This window comes from Podarcis cretensis (genome assembly GCF_951804945.1).
Source record: "Podarcis cretensis genome assembly, chromosome: 8".
In the NCBI taxonomy this organism is placed as follows: Eukaryota; Metazoa; Chordata; class Lepidosauria; order Squamata; family Lacertidae; genus Podarcis; species Podarcis cretensis.
The window spans coordinates 17,313,369-17,336,551 of NC_137177.1; the positions used below are offsets into that span (position 1 = coordinate 17,313,369).

Consider the following 23,183-nt stretch of genomic DNA (forward strand, 5'->3'; position numbering starts at 1 on the left):
TGATGAGGTATGTGCTACTGCTCCGGGCAGCCTGCCAGCTTCTATTTAATGGCTTTATGGCTGGACTTTGAACTTTTATGTCCGTTTGCCGGCTACAGGCAGCGGCTATGCCTATGCTGGGGAAATCGAAAGTAACTCTTGAAAGTGCTTTAGGGCTGAAGAAGCTGCAGATAACAGTGACGCAGCATGATTTAAGGCAGCAGAGAGAAAGCACTTTTGAACTTGCCTTTGGAATGAGGCTTGAAGCAGCACAGACGCAGCTTGTATAAAGCAGCTTGTTTAAAGCAGCAGAGATGACGCAGAAGGCTAATGCCAGAGACATGATGGCCCTTCAGGATGCTTGTGGGATTCCCAAGCTCAATAAGAAAAATTATACGGACTGGGTTATCTATGCAGAGGCTATTCTGCGGAAAGAGGGTCTGTTTGAAGTTATTACAGACACCCCCCCAGCTCCAGTTACAGATGCATGGAAAGCTAAAGATTCCAAAGCAAGGGGAACTCTTACATTGATAGTATCCCCAGAAGAGCTCTGTCTATTGCGTGATAAGACCTCAGCCAGAGAAATTTGGGACGCTTTGAGGGAGGCACACTTGAGGACAGAAGCTGGGTCTACTATGTTTTATTTTAACAAGCTGCATAATATGGCTCTTGCTGAAGGTGGAGATGTGCGTACACATCTGATGGAGATGCAGAATCTGAGACATGAGCTGCAACAGAGAGGACTCAACTTTCCAGAGGCTGTGTATTCCTTCATGATACTACAATCTTTGGGTTCAGGTTGGGAGTCTGTTGCGACTCAGATTGCTGTACAGCCTACCGCTCAGCTGACAGTGGATTATGTTACTGCCGTGATTCAAAATGAAGCAGATCGCCGGGGTGCTGGCTGCATGGGAAAGGGGGAGTCTTCACAGACGTCATCCCATAGTGCAGTGGAACCACCAGATGGCGCCAAAGCTTTGAAGGCAGTGAAATGCTACTCCTGTGGACGTCTAGGCCATATGAAGAGGGAATGCAGATATCCCAGGGCCAAGACAGAGCAGCGCAGCGAAAGCTCATCGCGTGGAAAAGGCCAAAGCAGAGGCAAAGGTCCGGTGTCCAGGACAACGCAGCCCAAAGCAATGGTCTCACGCTTCACTCCAAAAGTTGCAGAGGTCCAGAAGACGTCTAGATCTTTCTTCGTTGTTGATTCAGCGGCAACGCACCACATGTGCAACGATAAGCGACTGTTCGTGTCTTTTACACCGCAGGAAGGTGCGATTCACCAGGCGGATGACCACACAATTCCCAGTAAAGGCTACGGAACTGTTGTTCTTCACAGTTTGGACTTATCGATACAGAATGTACTTTATGTTCCAGATGCTAAACATAATCTGCTCAGCGTCGGACAGCTGAATGAGCGGAACATTGACGTTTCCTTTAAGAACAAAAGGTGCATCATCACAAAGAAAAATGATTATGTATTGTATGCTGAATATGTTGATCGTTTATATGTTTTGTATTATGATGATGTTGTGCAGGATGACACTTGTTGCATTGCAGGTTCTAACAAATGTTTGCATGCAGAATGTATTCATGATTTTCATCGAAAATTTGGTCATTTGGGTTTTGAGGCAGTATCTAAAATGCCTGCCTTGGTTGAAGGTATGACTATTAAACCCTGCAGGTACCACATGAAGTGCAAGGCATGCGCAGCAAACAAGGTGAAAATGGCTGCGAAAGGTAAGGTGTCTAGTAGGCAAGCTACAGAACCATACCAAATTGTTCATGCTGATTTGGTTGGACCACTAGCGCCCTCTTTGGGTGGAAATAGGTACTTCATGGTTCTCATTGATGCATTTTCCAGGTATATTCATGTGTACAATCTCAAGCAGAAATCAGAGGCTTTTCCTAGGTTCAAGGAATTCTGTGCTTGGTTGGAAAATGTGCATGGTAAGAAGGTAAAAATTCTTTTCACTGATCGCGGGGGGGAATTCACTTCTCAGCAGTTTGAAGCTTTTCTGTCTGAGAAAGGAATTCAACACGATTTGTCTAGTCCTCGCTCGCCATGGCAGAATGGACTTGCAGAACGAGCAAATCAGACATTGCTTCAAGGGTTAAAAACCTTGCTGCATGATGCAAATCTTCCAGAGAGTTATTGGGCCGAAGCTCTCTCATGTTTCACTTACAGTTATAATCGCAGGTTATCTTCAGCGATTGGTTGTACCCCCTATGAGAAGATGTTTGGCAAGAAGCCATACATCAAACACATGAAAATTTTTGGTTCTGACATGTGGGTTCACTCACCACAAAACTCCAAGTTAGACAAGCGTGGTTTGCATGGTATCTTTCTAGGTTATGAGAAAGGTTCTTACAGAATAAGGATGACTGACTCTAAGACCATTAAGCTCACAAGAAGTGTTGAGTACAATGCCAAGTGGGGGGAGAATGTGGGAATTTTCCAATGTTATCCTGATGACAGTGATGAGACTGAGGATAGTCAAAAGCAACCACAACCACCCACACCCACTGATGAAAGTTCTGATTCTGAGACTGAAACTGATTCTGAGTCTGAAACTGAATCGGGTGATTCAGAGGATTTCAAGAGTGCGAAAGCCTCTATGCGACCCTCTGAAAGTTCTGATCAAGAATTGGAGGAACCATTGTTCACAATAGGTCGCTTTTCTCCTAAGAAGGAAGAGGAGAGTGTTGAAGACCTAAGGCTAATTCGCAGATCACAAAGAGCCACAAAAGGCAGACCTCCAAAGAGATTTGCTGATGAGTTTGCCAAGATAGCAGTAACAGCTGTTAAAAGCTCCAAAAAGGTATTTGAACCTTCAAGTTTCCAAGAAATCCAGGATTTGGATTCAAAGGAAGCTGAGCCATGGTTAAATGCCATGAAGGCTGAGCTTGATTCCTTGGAAAGGAACAAAACATGGGAACTTGTTCCAGTAGTTCCAGGAATGAAACTGCTTGGAAGCAAATGGGTCTTCAAAGCGAAGACTGATCAAAATGGCAAGATAGTCAGACACAAAGCCAGATTGGTAGCCAGATGTTTTGCACAGGTACCAGGTGAAGACTATCACGAGACCTACTCACCCACAGTGAGGTATGAGAGCATTAGGCTTATGCTCAAGCTAGCTGCAGAGGAGAATCTACACATTAGTCACCATGATGTGAATACAGCTTTTCTGTACGGATCTCTAGATGAATCACTTTATATGCTTCCACCTGATGGCGTACAGGTAAAACAGGGATTTGTTTGTGCTCTGAAAAAGTCCCTTTATGGTCTCAAACAAAGTGCACGGTGTTGGCACACAAAACTCACTGAAGTATTGTTTTCTCTAGGTTTTCAGCAAGGGAAAGCTGATCCATGTGTATTTGTCAAAGAGGAGGGGCAAAAGAAACTGTATTGTTTGTTTTATGTTGATGATCTCTTATTCTTTTGGAAAGATGTCACAATGTACAATAACGCCCTAGCTCAACTGAAAGAACACTTTGACATGAAAGATCTTGGTGAGGTAAACAACTACCTATCTCTGGAAATAGAGAGAGATCAAGATGGTAACGTTCTAGTACACCAGTCACGGAAAATTGCTGACGTGTTAGGCAAACTAAACCTGATGGATGCTAACCCTGTAGACACACCGATGACAACAGGTTATCAGGTAGATGACACTGAAGAAGCATTTTCTGACACTACACTGTACAGAAGTGTGCTAGGCAAGCTAAACTTCATTGCCAGATGTTCAAGACCAGACATTGCTGTTAGCTGTAATTTGCTAAGCAGACAAGTCAACAATCCTACTGTTAAGGATTGGAAAGCTCTGAAACGTATAGCGCGGTATTTGAAAGGCACTATGCATTACAGACTGAGATTTAACAATCAGAAGTCTGGTGGTCTTGAGATATTTGCAGATGCAAGTTTTGGAAGTGACACTACAGACAGGAAAAGTACGTCTGGAGTTTGCTATATGTACAATCAGGGTCTATTTGATTGGTCATGCAAGAAGCAAACAACAGTTAGCTTAAGTACTTGTGAAGCTGAACTAAATGCACTGTCTTATTCACTTAAGGATTGTGAATGGTTGTTACAATTGTGCAAAGACATGAAAATTCCTGTCAAATGTCCAATCCAGGTTTACCAGGACAACAAAGCATGTTTGGCTTTGCTGAATTCTGATGGTTGTAAGCAAAGCACGAAGCACTTGCAATTGAAGTTGCAACATGCTAGGGAACGTATTCAGAAGGACTCGTAACGGTGTCCTATATGCCAGGTAATGAAATTCCTGCTGATGTATTGTCCAAGATTGTATCAAGGGATCAACACTGTACCTATGTGCAGAAGTTGGGTTTGTACTGATATTGTACGAACACGCTGCCCAGTGGTGTTCACAGAAAGGGGGAGGATGTTGGTTTCTGCTCTCTTCACTGTGCAGCGAAAGGCTTGTCACAAGACAATGTTTACATTCCACAGACAGCATTACTGTTGTGTTTCCCACGGGAAAAGGAGACTGGATGTGACGTACACTGGTTTCCTGTTTTTCACTGTTCAGTGTTTTTTCTCTCTGAGCTTCAGAGGAGAGAGGATGCAGTTTTCTGCTCCGGCAGAGACAAGATGGTTTTCTGTAATCTACCAGCTATGAAATGTAAATAAAGCAATATAGAGCATGTTGGCACGTATTCCTCATCATTCCGCTGTGCACTTGGATGCTACAAATCAACAGGTCTAACCAACTGAGCTACCCAGGCTCATCAGGCAGCACCAACCCAGAACCAAGAGAACCTCCAGCATCTTCTGCCCTGCCTTGAACACTTGCCATGCCATTTTTCTAATCAGAAATGGCTCACAGATACCATTTGTACATGCCAAAAAGTTCCAGTTACAGATAGGTAGCCGTGTTGGTCTGCCATAGTCAAAACAAAATAAAAAAATTCCTTCCAGTAGCACCTTAAAGACCAACTAAGTTAGTTCTTGGTATGAGCTTTCGTGTGCATGCACACTTCTTCAGATACACTGAAACAGAAGTCACCAGACGGACATAAACGGACATAAATCGGACATCAGGAATCACAAGACAGAGAAACCAGTAGGAGAACACTTCAATCTCCCAGGACATTCTATACAAGATCTCAAAGTAGCTGTTCTATTACAAAGGAATTTCAGAAATAGACTGGAAAGAGAAGCTGCTGAATTGCAACTTATTACCAAACTGAAAAACATGGAGAGACCTGGTCTGAACAAAGACATTGGATTCTTATCTCATTATACATGACAAAGCCATTTTTCACCTTTTCACCCCTTGCTTTTTCCTGTAAGACCTATTGCAGTCGTTAAGAGTCGTCAACAGGCTCATCACAGCTATCTGCCTATCACCCATTCCCACCACCCTTCTGAGTAATACCCCTCCCCACCTTCTCACTATATAGAAGGGTCTGGTGACTTCTGTTTCAGTGTATCTGAAGAAGTGTGCATGCACACGAAAGCTCATACCAAGAACTAACTTAGTTGGTCTTTAAGGTGCTACTGGAAGGAATTTTTTTATTTTGTTATGCCAAAAAGTGTTCCTGCTGCTTTCCTGTAGTGGTAATATCCATCAACTGGGAGGGGGGGCTCTGCAGAGGGAAATATTGAATGAACCCTCAAAAGGGAGACCAGCCGCATTGGCTTCAGGGCAGTTTCTTAAAACTCTTAATGTAGCACCAGCTCTGCTCAATGGTGATGGCATGTTATTTAGTCCCTTTGCCACAGGGGAAAATGGCAGCCTTCTAGAACATCATTGTTAATAATCTTATTGTTTATAATATGATATGATCAGTGCTTTTTCTGGGGGGATGCAGGGGTACACATACCCCTAAACATTTTGTTGTTACCACCTTCGATGGCTGCTTCCTTTCCTTTCCCAGAAGGGAATCAGGAAGATGTTAGTGCACACAACCTTATGCCAATGTGGAAGTCGCTGTGAGCTGTGTAATATGAGGTAATGCATGTTCTTTGCACTGACCATTTACTGTATTTATTTTCCCTAATTTGAACTATAAAATGGTGGTTTTGTATGGTCAAATGAGAGTACCCCTAAACATTTTTAAGGAAAAAAAAGCACTGGATGTAATATGATATGATAGTATAATATAATATCACAACAGCTATAATATAATTAATATAATAACGATAAAAAGGTAAAAGGTAAACAACAACAACAATCATTCTGCCACCCCCACCAAGCAAGGACATCAGAGTCTCCTTTAACGCAAAGAAGCTCAGAAAGAAACGGAAATCATTCTAGACCCAGGAGAAAAGTTCAACTCCTTTCCTGCTGCTGGACCAATATTTTGCAGCCAAGCTCAGTCGTCTTCTCAGACGTTTTGCTTCGAGGTTTCTCGCACTTTTCTCCATCCTGCTCTCTCTCTGTATCTCCCTTTTATACCCTCTCTCCCTCCTGACCCTCACACTACTAAAAGCAAAAAAGAAAGTGAAGGTAACCAGCGAGGACGAGATAAGATCACAACAAATAGCCAAAGCCGCATTTCTGGCCAGAGTCCAAGCAGCCCGTTTGCCAGCGGGGATGCTGCCTTTCCTGGGAAGTCCCAAAGGATCACCTGTGGAAGCATCCCATAGAAGTATTCCTTCACCTCTCCTGTTGTTGCCTCTGTGCCAGTCTCAGCAGCACCTGAGTTTTCTGCACTTAAGCAGCGTGGCGTTGATGAAAGAGGACTACCCAGAGCCTGGCCTTCCTGCTACTGTGGTGTAGAATATTTGCAAAGTATCGTAGAAATTTCCATATTTTTTTTAACCTTCCAGTTAATAAGGTGCATTCATTTCAACTGGTGTGCTCTGAGCATGAGTAATGTTGGATAAAATCCATAGGCTGGTGTCAGAGCTGCCTCCAGGTCCCAGCTCACAGAGGACCAACGCTAGGCTGTAGTTATGTACAAAAGTCTTTATTGAGATTCAGTCTCCATTTCAAAGCCGCAGCGTGCAGCTCTACGTCCCGACCTTAGACCGGCGAAGTCCTGTCTGAGTCTCCTCCCCCTCCACACCAGTTTAAGACTCTCGCTTTGCTCCACCTCTTCCTAAATTCCTTTCTCCTCTGGGCCCTCCTGCCCGCTAGGGTCTCATCCTTCCTGGACTCCTCTGACGCTGACCCTGACGATTCTTGCCCCTCCTTCCGGCGGGCTTTAGGACCTGGTTCCCTATCCGGGCTACCTTCTGTGCCGCTCGCCTGTACCTTTGAACTTGGCGCGCGCGCCCAGCCTGCAACTTTCCTCTTAACCGTTAACTCGCTCTCCGATGGAGGCGTGGTCCACCCTGACTCATCTTCTCTCGCTGGTGGTGCATATGTGGGCTCTGACACCTGGGACTCCTCCCCCCCACTACGCTCTGGTGGGGAAGCTGGTCCTGATTTGCAACTGGTGCTCTGGGAGTCCCCGCTGGACCCTTGCTTCTGGGGTGTCCCCCTTGGGTCGCCCCTTGCCCTGCCCATCGGCGCCCCCTTCTGTGAATCTTCCGATTCGCTGGAGAGGCTCATGGAATCTATCGGGCTGCTGTCATATTCTCCTACGCTGCCCTCGGATTGCTCCCCCTCGCTTTCCATCTCCTCTCCTCCCTGCGCTCCCGCTGAGTCCCTGACATCCATCCCCCCCTCGAAGCCCCCCCTTCCCCCCTCCCCCTCTTCTGGCGTGGGTTCCGGGTGCTCCAATGCTGTGGGGGTGCATGCCGGATACCGGTCTTCCCCCCTGGCATGCTGCCAGTCCGTGACGGGTACATCGACGTCGCTCTCCTCCGCTTCCATCTCGTTGCCGGCGTGCTCGAAACCAGGATCCTCCCCCAACCCGTCCATGCCCCCTTGTTCCCCCATTTCCTCTGGGTAGTCTGCGTGCCAGGGCCCTCTGAGCAGTCTCCTGTGCCACTCCTCCTCGGGTTGAGTGTCCCACCAATAAGAGCGCTCCGCACCCAAGTCTGAGACCGACCCCTCCGGCGAGGTAGTCTCTGGAACCGTCTCCTCAACCGAGGAGAACCCCTGAAACGTACTGGCTGAGAGTGTGGGGGTGAAAAGATATTCGTCAAAATAATCCTCCGGCATGGGCCTGTGTGGGAAGAGTGCGTGGAACTCGTCTTTGAGGTAGTGCTCCTCCACCGCATAGTACGGCACCCAGCTGTTGGCGCTGGCCGGGGCACCTTCCCTTGCGATGAGATATTCGACTCCCTCTTCCCCCCATCTCGAGTCCAAAATCTCCGTCACCTCGTTGAGTGGCCCCGCCCTCGGCGACCCCCCTGTCATGGGTGCATCTCTAAGCGGACTGGGAGCTGTTCCTGGCTCCTGAAACCTGTGAGGTGCCTTGTAGGGCGTTAGCACCGATCTATGAAAGACCGGGTGCATTCTGGAACCCTCCGGTAGTGTCAAACGGAAAGCCACTGGGTTGATCTGTGCCTCGACTAGGTAAGGGCCCAACTGCTTGTGTCCTAGCTTCTTCTTAGCTAAGGATCTGGCCGGCACTGCCTGGGCCGCTAACCAGACCCAGTCCCCTACCCGTATGTCCTCCCCCACTCTTCTGTGTTTGTCTGCTTGCATCTTGTATATGTGTTTTGCTAGGTCTAACTGTCTACGGAGCTGTTCATGGACCTCCTGTAACTCCTCTGCCAATGCCTCTGCTCCCTGTGGCTCTCCCTCCCCCTCTTTCTCTAAGCCCGGGAAGGTCCTGGGATGTCGCCCGTGGTTGGCAAAAAACGGTGTCACCCCCGTGGACACGTGTTGTGTGTTGTTGTAGGCAAACTCGGCCAGGGGCAGGTAGTCCACCCAGGTCGAGGGCTGCTGGTTCGCGTAGCATCTCAGGTACTGCTGCATGACGGCGTTGACCCTCTCCGCTTGTCCGTTGGTCTGCGGGTGTCTTGCCGACGCTAGGTTGACCTTGGCGTTCAGGATCCCCATCAGCTTCCGCCAGAAACTCGAGATGAACTGGCGCCCCCTGTCAGACAGGATAGACCGTGGCAGGCCGTGTACCTTGAACACGTGGTCTATGAACAGCTTGGCTGTCTGTTCCGCTGTGGCCACCTTCGCGCAAGGAATGAAGTGCGCCATCTTGGTGAACATGTCGACTACCACGAGTACTGCTGTTTTGCCCCTCGAGCTGGGCAGGTCAGTGACAAAGTCCAAGGCTACCCTCTCCCACGGTTCGGACGGGGTCTGTAGCGGTTCTAACAGTCCCGCCGGCGGTCTGTGTACTGGCTTGGCCCTTTGGCAGGTGTCGCACCTCGTGACGTAATCCGCGACTTCTCCCCGCATCTTGGGCCACCAAAAGTCTCTGGCTACTAATTCCACCGTCTTTTCCTTGCCGAAATGTCCGGCGCTGGGTGCGTCGTGTAGCTGTTGCAGTACTGTCGCGCGGAGTTCATCTCCCGGTACGTAGATGGCCCCCTTGCGGAGGAGCAGTCCGTCGCGTATCTGGAACTCGTCGTCCTTCGCCGTGCCGCTACGCACCTCCTCCATCTTGGAGCGCGCGAAGGAATCTGTTTGCAGCTCGCGCCGTATCGCTTCCAGGTCTACTGTGGCAGAAGCGCATGCCCACGCCTTGGGTGCGAAAATGTGTTTGGCCGCTACCGGTGCTGCTTCCTCCAGATACTGCGGCTTCCTGGATAGCGCATCAGCCATGATGTTGTTGCCTCCGGGGATATATTCTATCCTGAAGTCGAAATCCGCAAAGAACTCCGCCCAGCGGATGTGTCTCTGGTTCAGGAACCGCGCCGTGCGCCAGTACTCCAGGTTCTTATGGTCCGTGCGAACTTGCACCGTGTGTTTGGCTCCGATGAGGAAGTGCCGCCACGCCTTGAATGCTGCATGAATGGCCAGCAACTCTCTGTCCCAGATGGTGTAGTTCTGCTCTGACTTGCTGAGCTTCCTGGAGTAGAAAGCACACGGCCTCCAATCCCCTTGCGGGTCTCGCTGCAACAGGACTGCCCCCACGGCTCTGTCGGAGGCATCCGTCTCCACCCTCATGGGCTTGCTGGGGTTCACATGCAGCAGTTGTTCCTCGGAAGCGAAAAGACGCTTGAGTTTCTGAAAGGACTGCTCCGCCTGGTCCGTCCAGATGAACTTCTTCTTCTTGGAGCTGAGGGTGTCCGTGATGGCCGCCGTCTGCATAGCGAAACCCTTGATGAACTTGCGATAAAAGTTAGCAAAGCCGACAAACCTCTGGACCTCCTTCCGATTGCGCGGGCTCTTCCAGTCCAGTACTGATCGTACCTTGGCGCTGTCCATGGCGATTCCCTTGTCGGACAGCTTGTAGCCCAGGAAATCCACCTCCGTCATGTCGAACTGGCATTTCTCCAGCTTGGCGTAAAGCCTGTGCTCCCGTAGTCTTTGCAGGACTTCCTTGACATCTCTCTCGTGAGCCTCCTGCGATTCCGAGAAGATCAGAATGTCGTCCAGGAAGCAGACGCACTTCTTGTATAGGAGCCCCGCTAACACGTGATGCATGAAGGCTTGGAAGCAGTGGGAGCCATTTTGTAAACCGAAAGGCATAACCCTATACTCATAGGTGCCCAAGGGCGTGAACATGGCCGTCTTCCACTCGTCGCCCTCCCGCATGCGTATAAGATTGTACGCCCCTCGTAGATCCAGCTTGGTGAAGATGCGTCCCTTTCTCACCGTCGCGAGCAAGTCGTCGATCTTGGGCATCGGGAAAGCCGTGGGCTTGGTTTTCGAATTTAAAATTCTGAAATCAACTACAAGCCTCTTCTGGGGCGTGTCTTTTTTCTTCACAAAGAAAACAGGACTGCCCCCCACTGCTTTGGATTCTCGGATGAATCCCCGCTTCAAATTGTGATCTATGAACTCCCTGAGCTCTTGCAGTTCGTCTTCAGACATGGAGTACAGTTTTCCGGTCGGCAGCGTTGCCCCCGGCAGGAGGTCAATCTTGCAGTCGTAGGGTCTGTGGGGAGGCAGCTTGTCCGCTTCCTTCTCGCAGAAGACCTCCAAAAACGCCTTGTACTTGTCGGGTACCGCTTGCAGCATGCCCAGTTGTAGCTGTGGGTCATCCTCTTGCCCCTCGTCCTCCTGGTTAGTCATGATGCAATGTTCTGCGCAGTAGGAGGAGCAGAAGGTCAATTTACGCTGGTACCATGCCAATGCCGGGCTGTGCCTGTCCAACCAGCTCATGCCCAACACTATGGGCGTGTCTGACAGTTGGGTGACGTTGAAGCTGATGACTTCGCGGTGATTTCCAATGCGCATCACCATTGGCGGCGTTTGCTGTACCACCTGTCCCCCCAGCAATTCTCTTCCATCGACTGTCACTACTTTCAGGGGCATCGTGGCAGGCAGGAGCGCTATGCTATGTTGCTTGATGAAATCCACCCCCATAAAGTCTGCATTGCTACCAGAGTCAATGGTAATAGGCACTTCCATGGTGAGCCCATTGGGAAGCTGGAGTGTTGCGGTGAGCTGCACCACTGGTTTGGGCGGGAGGGGGTCTGTGGGCTGTAAGATTCCTGGGGACTGCTTCACTGATTCGTCTGGCTGGGCCCCAGCGGCTCTGCTTCCAGCCAGACTTCGTCGTTTCCCTGCTGCGGTTCCCTCTGCTGGGCTGCTTCTGTTACTTTTGCTGAGGCTGCATTGTGCTTGTGGGGCCTCTGGGGGCACTCTTTTGCCATATGCTGAGCACTTTCGCAGATGTAACACTTCCTGTTCCCTCTAGGAGGCTTCACCTTGGCTGCTCCTGGTGTGAGGGCTCTGGTCGCTGACTGAGCCTTGGCACCACCTATCTCCATCGGCTCCTCTCCCCCTCCCAGTGGAGGCGTGGATTGAGCGCGCGCTGAGTCTCTGGGGAAGAAAGGAGGTGCCCTTGCTGGCGTGCGTCCCCAACGCCCTTCATCTTTGCTCCAGGGACGTTCTTCCAGCCGCACACCAATCGTCAACGCCTTCTGGACCACTTCTTGAGTGCTCCGTGGCCTCTCCCCCCTTGCGATTTCGTCTTTCACAGCCCCGTTGAGCCCCTCCCAGAACAGGTCCCTGACGGACGCTGAGTCCTTTTCCCATCCCAGCGCGTTGACCAATGCAAAAAAGCGGGAATGATATTGCCTTACAGTGGCTCTGCCTTGTTTCAGACCGTGAATCTCTTTTCTAGCGACATCTACATCTATCTCCGATAAAAAACAATCATCCATCGCCTTAATGAAGGCTTTTGCGTTTTGGAGGGCTGGATCATTATCTCTCCACAGATTGCGCAACCACGCTTTAGCTTCTCCATGGAGATGCGTTAGTATGAAGCCTACTTTCTCCTGCTCATCTCTAAAGTCCTTCTCCAGCAACTTTAGCGCAAAAACTACGTCTGCTCTGAAGTTAGGATATTGCTGCAGACTCCCATCGAAATGCGACACCAGGCTCCCCCCTCTCTTCCCGAGCCCGATCCCTTCTGATTTGGCTGCCGGTGGCCCCTGTTTAGTCAACATTTCCAACCTGTTTTGCAGATCCTTGCAGACAGCATCTGATTCCTCTTCTCTCCTCCTTGCCGCTCGTATTTCTGCGTTAAGTTGTACCACGGCTTCTTGCAAAGCTGCCAGTCGTTCTTCTGTAGTCATCTTGTGCTGCTTTTGTGAGCTCGCGAAGCACCAATCTTCGCCCTTCGCTGCGTCCTCTCACGTTGCGAGGTTCTTTGAAATTTGAGACAGGACTTACTGTCAGAGCTGCCTCCAGGTCCCAGCTCACAGAGGACCAACGCTAGGCTGTAGTTATGTACAAAAGTCTTTATTGAGATTCAGTCTCCATTTCAAAGCCGCAGCGTGCAGCTCTACGTCCCGACCTTAGACCGGCGAAGTCCTGTCTGAGTCTCCTCCCCCTCCACACCAGTTTAAGACTCTCGCTTTGCTCCACCTCTTCCTAAATTCCTTTCTCCTCTGGGCCCTCCTGCCCGCTAGGGTCTCATCCTTCCTGGACTCCTCTGACGCTGACCCTGACGATTCTTGCCCCTCCTTCCGGCGGGCTTTAGGACCTGGTTCCCTATCCGGGCTACCTTCTGTGCCGCTCGCCTGTACCTTTGAACTTGGCGCGCGCGCCCAGCCTGCAACTTTCCTCTTAACCGTTAACTCGCTCTCCGATGGAGGCGTGGTCCACCCTGACTCATCTTCTCTCGCTGGTGGTGCATATGTGGGCTCTGACACCTGGGACTCCTCCCCCCCACTACGCTCTGGTGGGGAAGCTGGTCCTGATTTGCAACTGGTGCTCTGGGAGTCCCCGCTGGACCCTTGCTTCTGGGGTGTCCCCCTTGGGTCGCCCCTTGCCCTGCCCATCGGCGCCCCCTTCTGTGAATCTTCCGATTCGCTGGAGAGGCTCATGGAATCTATCGGGCTGCTGTCATATTCTCCTACGCTGCCCTCGGATTGCTCCCCCTCGCTTTCCATCTCCTCTCCTCCCTGCGCTCCCGCTGAGTCCCTGACAGCTGGGGTGTAAATGGCAAGCTGGGGGTGCAGAGTAGTGCTATGAGGAAAATTCGACTGATAAGGGCATGTGATGCCCATGGTTGCATAACCAGACCTGCATCTGCAGTACATCAGATGTGGTAGCGGTAGTAGTAGTAATGATGATGATTTATTATTTATACCCCGCCCATCTGGGCAGCTTCCAATAAAATATTTAAAATACAATAAAACATCAAACATTAAAAACTTCCCTAAACAGGGTTGCATCCAGATATCTTCTAAAAGTCATATAGTTGTTTATTTCCTTGACATCTGACCACTACCAAGAAGGCTCTCTGCCTGGTTCCCTGTAACCCCCCTTCTCACAGGGAGGGAACCACCAGACGGCCCTTCTAGCTGGATGTCAGTGTCCGGGCTGAACGATCGGGGTGGAAACTCTCCTTCAGATACTAGGCCAAAACCCTTTAGGGCTTTCAAGGTCAGCACCAAAACTTTGAATTGTGCTCGGAAATGTACCAGGGGCCAATGTAGGTCTTTGAGGACCAGTGTTATATTGTCTCGGTGGCCACTCCCAGTCACCAGTCTAGCTGCCTCATTCTGGATTAGTTCTAGTTTCTGGGTCACCTTCAAAGGTAGCCCCAATAAGAGTGCATTGCAATAGTGCAAGTGGGAGATAACTAGAGCATGCACCACTCTGGCAAGACAGTCCACGGGCAGGCGGCCTGCGTACCAGGTGGAGCTGGGAGACAGTGTAAGAATGCAATGACAACAAGGTTCTGCCTCATATCTGAAGTGTGTCAGGTTCTTTCTTCCAACCCTGTCTCTGCATAGACCTCACTGGTTATTTGCAACAAAATAGATGGGGGGGTGTATGTGACAGTGAACGTATTGCATTAGCATGTGCTTCTGTTGTGCTTAAAGGGAGCCCTTTTGCCACTAACATGTCTACTGAGGGCCTCCTGCACATCCTTTGTCACGTGACTCATTTGCCTTGCAGAAAATTCTGAGAATGCAAAAGCATCATAAGCATGTTATATTGGTTCACATGTAGTGCTGCTGAGACCTGTCAGGTTTCACTGTCGAGGTCCATAGGCTGGGAATGTGCATAAACTCACAGACAGACTTGCTTTGTTGTAGCTGTGCACTGAAGATCAGCAGTGATGACCATGTATCACCAATTTTGATCTAGGAATGACATACTGCATTTTTCCATGTATAACACACCCCCATGTATAAGACGCCCCCTATTTGGGGGGACTACAAAGTAAGAAATTTGTACAGTGCACTATCCGTGTATAAGACGAACCCAATTTTTAAACATTATTTTAAGGTTAAAAAAAACCCCATGTCTTATACACGGAAAAGTATGGTACATACTTCTGATGGGAGACCCCGAATAGCGACTGAAAACCCCTATGCAGTTTTAAATCACCAAGGACCATTGAGATTATCTCCGACAAAAGCCTAATTAACTGGTGCAGGCATGTATTTGTTACTAAATGCTCTGCTGGTGACGTCACACAGAACTGTTTATCCCTGTAAGTTCTGATTCTCCTCACAGATTTGCAACTTTTTATCCTGCATAACCTTGAAAAGGAAAGTAGCTTTGGGTTTTTATTACGTTGGAGCAGAAATTAGATCCTGTTTACAAGTTCCCCTCTCCCCCTTCCCCCTCCCTGGCCCAACACACAGCTCTGCTCAAACAGGTGATTTCTGAGAAAACGAAAGTTAACGGGGTCGCTGTAGGTCCTTCTCCTCCTTGCAAATCCTTTCTTGGACTGTGCTGGGTCCTGACTGGTTGTCTGAACTCTTACCGCAGTACAGTGTGTCACAAGGTTTCAGATTAAAATAGCCTCTGCTGGCACTCAGAGCGTGGGGCAAGAAATTCCCCCTGCAGACACTTCTCAGTTGGCTTTGCAGATGCAGCTGCTACCTGCCTGTCCGGTCTGCAAATAGATGGAGTCGGAGGGTGGGGGTGGTGAAGAGCTCCAGCTCCCAAGGTTGCAGGAAGCTGGAGGACAAGCTGGGGGCCATGGAAAGCCTTGAAGGGAGCGTTGCCCGGTGCCCCCTGTATTATGTCCCCTAAGGCTGAGGGTGTCAGATAAGACACAGGCTTTGCTGTCAGTCTAGGATCACTCTGAGGAAAGTTTGGTGTCCTTCCTGCCTGCCTGGTTTGCAAAGCCAGCTTCTCATGCAGGCTCTATAGACACTCTGCACTCTGCAGAATCTTAGAACTTTTCCAAAAAATAAACTATTTCTTCCTCATATTCAGTCTTGTAATTTGAAGCCATTGGTTCAGGCCCTACCCTCCGGAGCAGAAGAAAACAACCTTATTCCCTCTTCTGTGTGACAACTGTTGAGATATTTGAAGATGGCTAGCGTATCTCCTCTCAATCTTCTCTTTTACAGGATAAACATACCCAGCTCCTTCAACCATTCCTCATAAGGCTTGGTTTCCAGAGCTTTGGTCATCTTGGTCTCCTCCTCTGTACAAGTTCCAGCTTGTCAATATCCTTCTTCTGAAGGATATGAGGAGCTTCCAGTTTCAACATCACTGTCTGCATCATGTTTTCTCCTCACCCAGGCAAATGACTTGTACACTTTCCCAGTTGGGAGCAACTTTCCAGAGCAGATTTTAGAGGAGATGAGGGGGAGATGAGTTGAAAAAGAGGACAGGGACTCCTGCCCCATTAATATTTGTGTAGAAGGGGGAATGTCAGCAAGTATTTCCCTCAGCAAATCTCCTGAGAGAAGTGGGCAAATTTATTATTTTCCGTTTCTCTCAGTTTCTAATTTTTCCAATATTTAAGTTCAGCTCCTCACATCTCCCTATCTGTTGGGTATTTCCACTTTTAAAAAGTTTTCGTGAAAATTCATCATGAAAAAACAGCTTCAAATTTCTTTTGATCCCAAGCAGACTTCACTTCAGCAAGGTCTTTTGTTAAGGTTTCTATTGTTATCCATGACAGTGATTCCTCATGGCTCAGTTTATCCGAGAAAGAGAAAAAAAATGTATGTCCTGCTTAATTGCAATGAAACCTTAAAGCAGTTGAAACAGGCGATAGGACCCGTCCTGTTTTCTTCTCTGCAGGTGCCAAAACATTTCGCGCCGCTAGGATCTGGGATCGTAGAATTGCAGATCTGGAAGGGAACCCAAGGGTCATCTAGATCAACCCCCTGAAATCGGTGCCATGTGGGGCTTAAGTGCAGAAAACGCGGGAGCTGCTGAGACGGGCACAGAAGCAACTACGGCAGAGGTAAAGGGTTAACCATCTCGGATGCTTCAAGTTTCACGAGTGAGCCTTTGGGACCTTCCCATTTAAAGGCAGCAGCACCGCTGTCAATCAGGCTGCTTGGAGCTCCCTCTAGCGGGGAATGCGGCTCTTGCTATCCTCGTCCTCGCTCGTACTTTCGCTTTCTTCTTTGCTTTTTTTAGCGCGACGACCGGGAGGGAGCAGGAATAAAAGCGAGCGAGAGAGAAAGAGTTGGACGGAGGAAAGGCTAAGAGATCAGGAAGCAAAGCCTCCAAAGAGGGAACTGAGCTTTACTGCAAAAAATTCGGACTGGCAGCAGGTAAGGAGGTGAGCAGTTCTCATGGGGCTCTGATGACTTTCGTGTTTTTTGTTTTTTCTGAGCGTGTCTGCGTTAAAGGAGACTCTGAGCTCATTGCTAGGCGGGGGCAGCAGAATCATTTATTTTTACTCTTGATGATGTTGGAGAAGGCAGCCCTTCTTCCCCGCTGCAAAGGGAATAAATAACATGCCATCACCAGGGAGCAAGCAGAGCTGGTGCTACTCTAAGAGTTGTAAGTAACTGCTCTGAAGTCAATGCGGGTCTCCCTTTCCAGCGGTGACGCGTGTTCATTCGACATCCACCTCTGCAGCTGCTACGAGGCTGCCCTCCTCCAGCTCCTCTCACCTCCTGCCTCTTTCCCTTTTGGGGGTTTGGCAGAGTGGAGGGGGGAGTTCTTTGGAAACAGACAGAGCCTTAGCTAGGTGATCTGGAGCCCCTGGCAGAACCGTCCAGATTGCGCCCCCAGCCACGGAAAAAGTAGCTCTTCTTTCCGTATCTCCTCCATCCCCCCTTCCTCCCATTCAATTCCTCACGCACAGAAAATCCAGTATTTTATATTTAATTTATTATGTCTTAATAAAAGGTTTCAGCAAAGAAAATGACATTTTTATGTGAGTTGGCAGGTGTGTTTTTTAATGTAATTCAGTTGTAAAACAATACACAGATAGGCCTAAATGGAACGTACAAACCATATCATACTGATTTTTCCCACAATAACTTTCTGGTCTCAGAGCCGGAGGTGTTAGAGATTCTATACACTCTCTCACACACACATGCACACAAAGCCCACAGCCCACCTCCCCCCCCCCACCAGCGATCCCAGATCTCTCCACAGGTGCACACAACCCTCCCTTCCAGGCTGCTCTTCGTCCGCATACCCAACACAACACACCTGGAGCAGGGAGGGAGGGAGAGAGGGGGAGGGAGACCTCATTCATTAACCCCTCCCCTCGTGTCCTCCCTTCCGGCCAACTTTCCAATCTGGACCCTGATCTGCACTCCGCCGCCCCCGCACTTGTTTCTTTCGAAGGTTTTTTACCCCCTCACTTTCCTCTCCCAGTAACACCAACAAGAAATCTCAGCAGCCCCCCAGGTAATTTCCAGTCAGGAGCGTGAGGAAAAGTCTCTCACCTCTAAAAAACTTCAGAGGGGGGGAGAGAGAAGGGGAAAGAAAATAAAGGTTTGCTGAGGGGTCAGGAGGAGAGGAATTTGTGTCTGGTCCTTCCACAGCTTGGGGAGAAGGAGGGGGGAGACTGTCCCCAATCTGAGAAGAGAAACCATTTCCTTGGAAAGCTGATACAGTGGTACTTTGGTTTGCAACCGCTTTGGATTACAACTGATTTGGGTTACAACCATGTCAAACCGGAAGTGCGTGTCCCTTTTTTTGAATTAAAACCATTTTGGGGGGGGGGAGACCCCATTGGTGAAGGCGCACCTTGGGTTAAAACCTGTTTTGGTTTACAACCAGACCTCCGGAACGGATTATGTTTTTAAACCAAGGTACCACTGTAATGTACAGCTTGGGGGAGGGGGAAGTGGGTGGAGAATTTAGACACATAAGGTGTATCTGGTTATTAATTACTTAAATCAGTGGTTTTCAACCAGTGTGGCGTGGCACCCTGGGGTGCCTTGAATGGTGGTCAGGGGTGCCGTGGGCAACAACGGCCTCAGTCCCTCTTTCATTCCCTCTCTCCTCTGACGCCCGCTGATGCCCTCTGGTGTCTCTGCCTCCCAAAGGCTTCAAGAGCTGTTTGTTGCAGCAGCCCTGGCTACAAGATCCCCAGGCGAAAGGTGCCTCTGGGGCTGGCCAGGGGGTGCTGGTTTCCCGGAGCTGAAATGGGGCCTCAGGGTAAGCAGGCAAGTGGGTGAGGGAGCCCAGCCAGCCAGACCACCAGCCCTTGCTGTTGGGAATGGAGAGACAAGTCCCAGGCCCCTGTGGGGCAGTGTGAGGAGGCACCTCTCTTGAGGGCAGGGAGGGCAACTCAGAGACTAGGGGCTGCATCAGCAGCTGCCCAGAGGACTCCCAAGGAGGGGGGAGAGGAGGCTGAGGGAAGACTTAACAAGGAGGGGGGTTGTTTGTAAAAGGGTGAGAGGCTGCCAGCTCTGCAGGCAAGGGGTGACATAACTGGGCTCCTGAGCCCCACTGGGGTGCCGCAGAAAGAAGGTACTTGGTCGAAGGAGCCGTGGACTAAAAAAGGTTGAAAACCTCTGACTTCAATGACAAGCAGGGGCAGAAGTTAAATATTTACATACAGTGTTTAAAGGAAGGGTGCACTCTTAAAAAATACTTAAATAAAACTGCCCCAACCCCTTCTTCTTTTTGACCAGACCCCCCTCTTCTGCACCTTCAGACTGATAACTCTCCCGTTGTGGGGAAGAAGGAGCCTTAGAGAGCAGGGGAAGGTGGGGACCTTCATGGCAGGAGCTTGTCCTACACTCAAGTAGGACCCTGGCAGAGACACGTGCCTGACTGGCATGTTCTCTCCCTCCTGGTCAATCTTTCGGAAGCGTCAAAAGCTTTCTTCAGCCCAAACATCACAGTGACCGATGCCAACAGACATCGGCACACTTAGGAATCCGTTAGAGTCTTCGCAGCTTGCGTAACAGACCTCAGCAACTCAGCATTTTGGCTAATTTGCTTTATTTACATATAAACACACATGGAGCACTGCAACATGGCTCCCTCTCTCTCTAGCATCAGACAGCAAAGAGAAAGAACAAAAGACAGTAGTCGCACTTCACGGAACACAGTAACACAAGCATCCTTTCTCTGTCACTTCCCACTCTGTGGAGTCAAAACATACACCGTCATGTGATAGACAACAATCCCATGACTGCAATCATGGAGCAGGAATTCTAACACTTCAGTCCTTGCAACAGCTTCATTGGGGCAAGAGGTACTGGGAAGAGTTGCTGTGTTCACTTGGCCTGTGCTGTTTGGTTTTCTTTGAGCAAAGAGTTAACGTCATTGACAACAGGTGTTTTATTGTTCGCCAACTCCAGCTCCTGATGTCCCATGACCCAGTGGTGTAGCGTAGGTTGTCAGCACCCGGGGCAAGGCAAGTAATTTGCACCCCCTAACCCGTGGATTTTAGCACTCGAGTCTCCTCCGTGCCCCCCCAGATGTTGCGCCCTGTGCAGCCGGGCCCCCCTGCACCCCCCACGCTACCCCACTGCCATGACCTTTGGGCACTTTATCCTTGCACTCACTTCTGAATTATGGAATGTGATGGGATTCATACCTTTTACCTATAAAGCTTTGTTGCTTGGCAAATGATATTAATATTGCCGACACTGGAAATTTTACAGAGGGCATGCCATTAATGAATGCTTCTAATTAGGCCGGTCGCTTAACATTTTCCTGCTTCCTTTCTCTTCAGTGCACCGAGATCCACAGTGGTGGAAGACTTCGAGGTAGCCATTTCTCAGGGCCAATTGGCAGGCGCTGTGTCGCAGGTGCTGACAAAACCACTGCACTTTTTCAACAGCACTCCGCTCAACATTACCGTAGTAGGAGAGCCCGGCTCCGGGAAGTCCTCCTTCATAAATGCCATGCTGGGTCTTCGTGCCAATGACCCGCGTGCCGCTGTGACTGGCATACAGATGACGACAGTCCAAGTCAAGGATTACCCACACCCGACACTTCCGCAAGTGATCCTTTGGGACCACCCCGGAAGGGGAACACCAACCTTTGGAGAGGACAAGTTTGAGAAGAAGGTTCATTTAAAGCACTTTGATTTCTTTGTCATCGTCGGCTCCCAGCGCTTCCGCTCCATCCATTCTGACCTGGTCCGTGAGATCCAAGATATGGGCAAGAGCTTCTACTTTGTGCGCACCAAAGCAGACCTGGACCTGTCGGCCGCCAAGAGGCAACGGCCATCTGACTACAATGAGGAGAAGGTCCTCTTGTACATCCAGGAGGACTGCAAAGAGTGCTTGGTAAGAGAAGGAGTGAGGGACCCACAAGTCTTCATCGTCTCCAACTGGGAAGCCGACTGCTTTGACTTCCCCCTCCTGCAGGAAACGCTGAAGAACGATTTCCTGCGTCTGAAGAGGCAAGCCTTTCTGCTCCGCTTCCCTAGCATCTGCCTGCCTATCTTAGAGAAAAAGAAAACCACTGTGAAGGAGAAGATTTGGACCAAAAGGCTTTGTTTGCTGGTCGTTCTTGGAAGCCCAGTTCCCTTCCTTCTCCCCATATTTCTGTTTAGTACGTTCCGCTCCTGGTGCTTCCTGGACTTTGGCCTGGACAATCCATCCCTTGCAGCTCTGGCCCAGCGTGTTGGAAAGACAAGCACAGCCCTTAAAGCAGCAATGCAGTCCCTGGGAATGTTCTCTGCCATTTTATGGGTGCTGCCAGACCTGGTGGGACTCTCAGTGATGGCTTATGAATATCACCGCTGGGAGCATTTCCCCATCTTTGGCTGCCTTCTGTCCGGAGGGATTTCGCTTCCTCGCACCTACTTCATGCTGCAGAAATGCATATCGGGTGCTGCTGATGACACCCAGAGGGTTCTGTCCAAAGCTCTTGAGGCAGAGGGGAAAAAGTCCATTTAGCAGCAAGCAGGTGTGCCATGATGACTAAGTGCTTGGTATATAGTATCTGGTGAATTATACATGTTTCCATTTTTAAAACAACCACCACCAAAAGACATTAAAATAATAATAATCAGATGATCAGGTTTTTTATTTTAAAAATTCCATAAATCTTAGGCTTCTCATTTTTTATAAAAAATCCTAAGTGAAATAATCTGAATGCCAGCATAATACCCTTTCAGTTACTTTTTAAAATTAGTATCTCTATCCAATGTATAAGAATTAAGACCAATACTGAAAGGAGACTTTGGGACAAATGAACTTTTTCCTATTCATACTTCTTTCAGTCCACTAAGGAATTGCTCTGTATATGATGTCAGACTAGAAAAAACTAGTGACCTATGTGAACCTGCTTGCAAGGATGGTCTCAAGTTATAATTTATGGAGGCTGCAGCATTCACTTTCTCTCCTTCTCTCTCTCTCTCTCTCTCTCTCTCTCTCTCTATATATATATATATATATGCTGCATTTGCATTTTTTCTTTAGGAACAGGAGTTAGCTCTGTATCACAAGTCCCATGCAACATCTATTTCACAATGTTCTTTCCCTCATACACACTCAAACTGAAGGAGGGCATTCAGCTAGACAGGAGCCTCCACATTTGTTAAATAGAAAGTTGAGGTAATTTTAGTCTGTTTTAGTATTTTAACTCTTGCATATCTTAAAACATGACTGTAATTGTTTCTTGGTTTTATTGTTTTTTCTCTTTGCAAACTGCTTTGAGGTTTTATTAGAATCAAGTGCTGTATAAGTTTTCATGAAATAAACTAATTGGTTAAATTAATCTCCTGGCCACACTTATTAATCAGCTTTCAGTTTTCCATGAAAGTCTCATAAATGAGAAATATTGTGAATTATCTAGACCCCCCCCCACTCCTTCTTTGGCAATCACTCTGGGCTGAGTAAGGTTGTCTTCCATAAACATGGTTTTAACAGTGAGTCCGTGGAGGACCGTGGAGGCCACTTCTGGATCCTCACGGCCTTCTGCAGTGGGGACATTGGTTTTGGGCGGGAGTTAATCACGGTGTGGATTTGCCAAGTGTGCTTTCCTCTTAGCATGTTTCTCCCTTGTGTCCTGAGTTCGAGCGTCTTCAAAGCCCATGACACCTTCGGTAAAGGCTGTTCTCCAACTGGAGCACTCGCAGGCCAGTGTTTCCCAGTAGTCAGTGTTTATACTACATTTTTTTTAGATTTGCCTTGAGACAACATGTCATCGACACAATAATAATGCATGGGGGGGGTTGTTTATAGTAGGCCATTCAGATACCATTCCACTCTATTAATAGTTCTGCAACACTTCCCCAATGTCACTCGGTTATTATTGCCATCTGGAAGGTCACTCTTGCTCTGTAGTGTGACAAAAGTGGGGAACACACACACCCAGGAACATTTGTGCTACGAAAAAGTTGCAGAAGAAGAAGAAGAAGAAGAGTTTGGATTTGATATCCCTCTTTATCACTACCCGAAGGAGTCTCAAAGCGGCTAACATTCTCCTTTCCCTTCCTCCCCCACAACAAACACTGTGAGGTGAGTGGGGCTGAGAGATTTCAGAGATGTGTGACTGGCTCAAGGTCACCCAGCAGCTGCATGTGGAGGAGCAGAGACGAAACCCAGTTCCCCAGATTAT

The 23,183-nt window shown here is 48.9% G+C and overlaps 3 protein-coding genes across 4 annotated transcripts in view; all 3 read left to right on the top strand.

Annotated features, from left to right (window-relative positions):
- LOC307221552 (interferon-inducible GTPase 5-like) overlaps positions 1 to 23,183 on the top strand; it is a 74,315-nt gene that overhangs the window by 22,077 nt on the left and 29,055 nt on the right. The gene's annotated exons all lie outside the window — the stretch shown is intronic.
- The window catches only part of LOC307221561 (interferon-inducible GTPase 5-like), an 88,158-nt gene that overhangs the window by 11,846 nt on the left and 53,129 nt on the right, over positions 1 to 23,183 (top strand). The gene's annotated exons all lie outside the window — the stretch shown is intronic.
- LOC307221537 (interferon-inducible GTPase 5-like) lies at positions 16,704 to 22,340 on the top strand. Its single transcript, XM_079986143.1, is given in 3 exon segments — positions 16,704 to 16,971; positions 20,344 to 21,499; positions 21,501 to 22,340. Coding segments are annotated over 3 exon segments (1,407 nt in total). The 5' UTR covers positions 16,704 to 16,765; the 3' UTR covers positions 21,546 to 22,340.